The sequence below is a fragment of the Aplysia californica genome, unplaced genomic scaffold (genome assembly GCF_000002075.1).
Source record: "Aplysia californica isolate F4 #8 unplaced genomic scaffold, AplCal3.0 scaffold00041, whole genome shotgun sequence".
In the NCBI taxonomy this organism is placed as follows: domain Eukaryota; kingdom Metazoa; phylum Mollusca; class Gastropoda; order Aplysiida; family Aplysiidae; genus Aplysia; species Aplysia californica.
In genome coordinates, this window is record NW_004797311.1 from 1,826,335 (window position 1) to 1,833,786 (window position 7,452).

Sequence of the window (7,452 nt, forward strand, 5' to 3'; positions counted from 1 at the left end):
TATATATGGGTGCAGTGACAGTTTTAGACAGTAATTTCAAGTGTCATGTTGACTTATGGTAAAGATGACCCTGGTTCAAATCCCTAATGACACATTCATGTACTCGGGTTAATTGGGGGATGCTTTCAAAGCTTAGATTTTTGTTCGATCAAATCATATCAGAGACAGGTGTTAAAATCGGAGGTCCCACTTCATAATCTTACACAGTGTTTAAATAAAAGATCATTTAACACATACAGTTATTGAATCAAATTAATACTAATAGGTTTAAGTATAAAAGTTGAAATTTGAAAGGCACATCATGGATGTTGTCCCACAATTCCTGTATTAATGTCCCTTGCTGAAACTTTACAAAGTAATGTAGACTTTGCTGTTACCTTATTTGATGAGATATTCGACCTCTTTTACACAAGCCCAGAGTCAAATCTCAGTCTTGACATTGGTTGCTCTGGCAGTTGGTCTTTTTTTTCAGTGTCTCTGTCCAATTCTAGTGGAGAAGGAAGTTTGCACCACCACGTGTAGCACAAGTGTCCTTCACCATCCCATAAAAGGAGTTAGAGAACAAGGCATTCCCATCAGCGCTGCAGTATGTCCTTAGCATACTATGCATATATAATATACCAATATACGTGACACTGTGAAATTGATGCTCTTGGCCTTGTTTACACGTGCTGATAAGAATTTTACACTTGTCAACAGCTGGACTATATTTAAAAAACAACAACCCAACAATATTGTTGAAGGTTTATATAATGCAAAATATGCCAAGGACATATAGCAGTACTGGTGGGAATGCCTTGTCCTTTAACACCTATTATGGGATGGTGAAGGACACTTGTGCTACACGTGGTGGTGCAAACTTCCTTCTCCACTAGAATTGGACAGAGAAACTGAAAAAAGACCAATTGCCAGAGCAATCAATGTCAAGACTAGTTATGTGGGCCATACTAATGTCGGACGTTTATTTGTATATCCGTGACATACTTAGATTCTCTGCAAACATTCTTCCCATTATGGAGAATAGAAAGAAGAAACCCATCATTCAAAACTAATACTTTATTATATACTGGTACAAGTTTTTGTAAAGATGATGTAAGAGACCCAAAAAGCAACACCAAAGGTCAAAACGTAACTCTTCACAAAAAATTGAAAAACAGAAAATTTGAATTCACAACACGGAACATGTGAAACAAATACCTCAGTAATAATGGTATGAGAAACAAATGTTGACAATAATATATTTTTTTAGTGGTTTTCTCTGATTTAAAGACTAACCCTTTTCCCTGTTGTGCTAAGTGATGAAAAGAAACAGAGTTTATAAAATGCATCAGATTGAAGATTTTGTTGCTTCTTCGAGGTTTTCCACTGCCATACCAATCATACGCATTGTGTTTTTGCCGTGAGACATAACTTTACTCTAGGAGACCAAAATATCAAAGCACAGTTTGTGCTTGTGGGGGAAAAATTCAAAGGGAAGGAAACAACAAGACATGCATTTACCTTTCAGTGAAGCTGAAAATTCTGACGTTTTACCTTAACATGTACAAAGATCCTGTTCCTAGAAGCAGCTTGCGTTTTTAGATGTTCAAGTAGATAAACTGATGCTTTTGTTTATATAAATTTGTTAAATCAAACAGACTGATAAACAAGAACTAATCCACTAATTAAAGTTTTTGGGTGGGAAAAACTAAGAAAGAGTAAATAAATTTAATACAGCCACCCAGGGTTATGTGTGTAAACTAAAGAGGGAAAGTTTCTCTTCTGATTATACAGATGTTAAACCATATTCGGTGTACCAGAGGAGTAATCCTTCTGTTGGTCTTTTTCAGTTTTTGTTTTTCAGACCAAAGCTCTAAAGTGCCATTATGCTAAGCCAAAAGTAAACAAAACATTGCCTTGTTACTTAACAAGCGTATGAGGAATTCTCAATAGAAAATTTGTAGAAATGAAGTAAAATCCAACATGGTCATTTTCAAAATGAAAAAGTCTTTGGATAGGAGCCCCTGTGCTGTGAACAAATATGTCAACGAAAGACCTTATAGTTTAATTCCCCTCTTTTCTTCATGTTCTTAGTTACACAGAAAACTTTAATAATCTACAGGACATATTTGGAGCACAAAGACCACAACATTAGCAGATCTATGGACAACACAATTAACATGCGTTGAACACATAGCTATTGGTTATCCTTTGTTTTAATATTATTAATTTTTCAGATTACAGAAGGAAAAGTTGTCCTTCCAACTGCAAATGTTTAACTTCGACATCTACCTGTCTATAAAAGCAAAATATAGTAATGAATTAGATGGTTCCTCATAATACATGAAATAAGTGGGAAGTGTTAAGGGAGACTTTCAAACTTTTATGAGATTCTTTTTGAGAATAGGAAAGATTACATCACGTAAAATACATCTTTGAAAAGTTTCAAATTCCACAAGCTATAGATGCCAAGAAGAAAATGTTCTGAACAAATCACCATATATAGAAAAATTAACAATACAAAAATAAAAATAAAAGTAGATTGAGTAGATCTAGTGTATACATATATACATGTATGATAATTCTGCACTTTTTTCAAGAGGAAAACGGCAAAATACAAGTACAGAATACTGAAATTGTCAACATCTGTGTCTTCACATTATGCAGGCTTAGAAATAATGAAACCGTTTTAGTGTTCATATACAATGCTTCTACTCCAAGATAAAACTGAAATTGAGCTTTGTTTAGTTACTGGCCCAGGCATCAAGGAACTCTTGATAGCTCACACCATCACCATTAGGGTCAGCTTTGCTCAAAAGCTTGTCCAGACCTTCTTCAGAAATGTCCATGCCCACACTCTGTGCCAGCTGTCTGACCTCTCCCCGGTCAAGCTTGCCACTACCGTCTTTGTCAAGTCCCTTGAAGGTTGTCTCTAGCTCGCTGCGACTAACAAAGAAAAAAAATAGGGAAAACGTGTTATCACAAGGCACAATACCAAGAGTTTGTGCAGTACAGTGGAAAAAGAAATATAATTACATGTCATTTAGATGAAACTGTGGCTGGGCTACAGAATAGTTTTGGAATAAGCTACACTTCTGCAGTTAAACAAATATTTATTTGGACACAGGTTAATAACCCTGGTGTTGTATCAGATTCAATTTTTTTTTATAAAGTACACTAATACTGATCATCATGGCCATTACCATGACGACAATATTGATGATGATCATTATCACTGCCAAATGTCGCAAATGAAAATAGAAAGGAAACAAACTTGGTTGATTCCTTACAAATAAAACTGAATATTATATCAGAATCATCATTATCATAAAAGAGAAATGATAAAATACCCCTCCCCTCCACCATGGGCAAATCATTATGGCAGAAAACAGTGGCTGAAACCATTACCTAAACGACTACTATACTCGATACTCTCTCACGGGATTAGCAACAGCAAAATATCGTGTTGTACTATCAACCATTGAGAGGAAAGTAAATTTCTTTGTCATCCTACATCATTGTTTTCTTGCCATTCACAGGTACTTTTTACTTTCCAACACACACACACACACACACACATACACACACACACACACACACACACACACACACACACACACACACACACACACACACACGCATGCACACACAAACCCTCTCTGTGAATGTGAGTGAGTGAGTGAGTGCACGTGTGAGTGTGTGTGTGAGTGTGTGTGTGTGTGTGTGTGTGTGTGTGTGTGTGTGTGTGTGTGTGTGTGTGTGTGTGTGTGTGTGTGTGTGTGAGAGAGAGAGAGAGAGAGAGAGAGAGAGAGAGAGAGAGAGAGAGAGTTTCCCTAGCTTCCTTGCTTCTTCACTTCTTTTTTTTACCCCCCCCCCCCGAAAAAATAGAGTAGTTGTAGAAAATCGAAAGACAATATTCTCTTACGTTACTTCCTTTGGGTTCCTTTTGAACAGGGCATCCGTAAATTCATCCCATGAGATCAGCTTGTCCTGGTCAGTATCAATTTCCAGAAACATTTGCTGCAGAACAAAAAAGGTATAGGCCAACCATGATAAAGAAAATAATAGGGAACATGAGAAGATATCTTTCATCAAGATTATCGTCACCACACCTCTCCACTAGGCGCTAACTTTCACAAACGAAACACAAAACAACCCCCCCCCCCCTAAAAAAACCCAAAAAAAACCCAAACAACAACAACAACAACAACAACAAAAACAACAAAATACACACACACACACAAAAGGCTCATAATTTTTTTTACTGATGTCGAGCTCGATATCGTGGCCTACATAACTCTACAGTCCAGGTTGTAAAATAATTTTAAAAATGAATAAAGAGGTGCCATAACTGCATTCCAACGGGACTTTGACAGTTAAATAAAATGATTAATATTGTGACTCATAGTGATGAACTTCTATCTTGGTTCAATGTAAACACATCACATGAGATCGCTTGGAAAAAATCCGATAATTAATATGGAAACCCCTTGAGAAACAGTCACTAAGAACTGTTAATTATGGAAACCCCTTAAGGTAAACTGTCCATACACAAGCAAGCATTCAAGAACTCCCTGTTCCTACCAGCGCTTATCTTGTTTAGAGCTACGTGTCGGACACGGTTTACGTTTATTTAAAAAAGACGGATGCTTATGACACAGATACAGCGAGGCGGTACACATGATGAGAAGGATGGCGCTATCTTAAAACTATGTACGGTATCTCATATGTGAATTGTGCGTATGCATGAACTATTTTCAAACGATACCTGTAATGCAAAAACTCTATAGGTATAAAGTTTAGTAGACAGTGGTGAAACGGCAAAAAGATGCAGAGCTGGATGGAATTACATTAGTAATATCAAGCAGTCACAGCTGTGCTCGAAAATTATTTTTATTGTTTTTCAACTATCCTATGTCAATCAAATCACGTTAACGGTGCAACCGAGGTGATAGTAGCATTAATAAAAGTACTTATAGAGATTGTTTGTGACAGTGGAAAAGTGAGGGTTGCAGGAATGAGCCTTTAAAGTTTTTCTTTCCCTCCACCGTTTTTTTGACTTGTTTTGCCAAGCATCGAATGTCGACAGTTTTCTCTTTAGCCCATATTAAACTCACTCCTTCCTTCATTAACTACACACATTACAAGATCAATAATTTATAGACATGCTCAGAGCACAAGCAAGAACTATTATGATAGTGAACTTTTCACGGGGGAAAAATAATAAAAATAAAAGTTTGCATTGCCGTAGACAAATGTCATTTAGTGGATAAGTGGCCTGCAACATTCTGAAAAAATTGATTTTCTGTTCTGAAAAATAGGGTGCGTAGTATATTAATTTCAATTTTGTTGTTACATTCGCGTATAAAAATGCTGCCCATTTATCTATTTAAATATTTATACATCCCATCATCTACTATTTTACATCTTGATGCTCCCCCCCCCCAAAACGGTATAGATTTCTTGTGTTCTCTGATTTTAAAAGCGAACCCCCCCCTCCCCCCAAAACAAGCAGTGCCAAATTAATTGGTAGACTCCAGAAGCTTGCGCATGTGTATGTAAGGTTTTCTAAAGGGTGAGCACCATCAAGGACTGTACAATAAAGTTTTATGAAATATGAATTCTACCCTCCTTGTTCCCAACGAATCAATGACAAGTGCTTAAAGACAAATCAATGGGAGATATTTGACGTTTGACATCAGAGGAGTCAAATCAGATGTGGATAAATGGACAATGGCTCGGCAATCCTCAGTGGACTCCATTGGACGAGTCGGTATAAGGAAGATTGGTCGTGGCTCAGGTGAAAGTGGTCTATAGTCGTTACAACAGTCTGAACCAAGGGGCTGGTATAGGTTTGGAATACGGGTTCCTGTAGGACGGGTAACTTTCCGCTCTGCTGGGCTCTTGTTTCAAGATTATGCAACTTTTCTGGGTTCAACCTATATAAAACAAGCCGAGAATTTGACCTTACGGAAAGACGATTGGATGCTCAATAAAACATGTACATTATTATGAAGCGTTCTGCCCCCCCTCCTTTCTCATTGCCTGTCTATTAATAATGTATTAAAATAATATTACGCTGACCGACGCGCTGTTGTCATCAGAGCCATGTAAAGGGCACCCCCTGAAAACAATCATTTCTTCACGCCGAAGTAGAACCTTCATGTTGTTTCAACACAGTAGTGGTGACATAAAGAAAGAAGAAACAAAAAGGGGAGGGATGGAGGTAGGGGCAGGGGGTAGTGAAAACAAAACAAAACACAAAGCAAAAGAATGCCAACTAAACGCAGAACAAAGAATGTGTGGGGGTTTGTTTTTGGTGGGGGGGGGGGGGAATAATTATGATTGGTTTACAACGAGCATTGCGGGTATTAACAATTGCAATAATTGATAAAACCACAACAGAATCTGTCGATTCTTTCTTTTAGTTTTACAGATTTCAGATCCTGCGAGGTAAAAATGGCTGGCCTGACAGTGACAGTCTGATGTGGCCACTTAAGGGGGCATTGCTCTGTGTTAGTCCTCATAGATCTTTATTACTTGTTTCAAGACGCAGAATTAGCTAACGCTGACAGTTGACGAACCTGTTCCGAAACTGGCGACATTGTAAGATTGCTTCGAATCTCTTTTCATGACCATGGATAGTGGAAAGGAAGCAGCTGTGTAGATGTACGGCGTTGCCAATGCAAATATTACGTTCACACAATCATACTAAAAGGCTAAAACAGCACCTGGACATGGATGGCTGGTGCCTCTATTAATAAATCATTGATGGTCAGGTCAGGACAATCATACTATCAGTTTAAAAAAAAGTTCTTGTAAGAGTTTTACGGTATTTGCAACACAATAAGGTAATACAAGTGCCGAAGATTAGAGCTGTTACAAGAGAGTAACAAACACACACAAAAAAAGGAGGAGAGTTGAAGACGATAGATGTTTGATAGGACAGAAGGGACAAACCATACGAGAACACCCACCAACCATCCGCACTATACTATCAGGACACATCATACATTAGTGAGAAATGTTTACTACTGATTTTGTTTATTTAATCATACGGACGATACCGTGTTCACATCTTACCTTAGTATCACAGTAACGTTTGCCCAATACATCTTTGGCGCTTGGCAAAGACGCTCAAGTTTTGAGAATGGCAAAATAGGTCAAAGTCAAGCATTAGTCTAACCCCCCCCCCCCAACAAAACAAAACAAACAAACAAAACAAATAAACAAAAACAGCCCCGTCCATCGCTCTATTTTGTAAATAAAGACACTATACTTTGAGAAAAACAAAACCTATTATGACAAGAAAACCGGAAAAAGCGGAACACGTCCGAGGTTTCCTCATCCACCGTAATGCCCTCCTTACCTAGAGTTGCGTAGGCCTAAGGTGACATCAAGGGCTGCCACGTTTTGACAAACGAGCACCACTCTACCCCTGTCGCCACCAACACGGGGCGAGGTGGGTGTGTG

General features: G+C 38.0%; 1 protein-coding gene across 1 annotated transcript in view; it reads right to left on the reverse strand.

The window, feature by feature from the left end:
• Positions 1-1,041: 1,041 nt before the first annotated feature.
• LOC101845604 (calmodulin-A) overlaps positions 1,042-7,452 on the reverse strand; it is a 10,019-nt gene continuing 3,608 nt past the window's right edge. Inside the window, exons 2-3 of the mRNA XM_005092166.3 lie at positions 3,905-3,999; positions 1,042-2,925 (exon numbers count right to left, since the gene is read on the reverse strand). Coding sequence (XP_005092223.1) covers positions 2,724-2,925; positions 3,905-3,999 — 297 coding nt within the window. The 3' untranslated portion in view covers positions 1,042-2,723. The remainder of the gene's footprint in view (positions 2,926-3,904; positions 4,000-7,452) is intronic.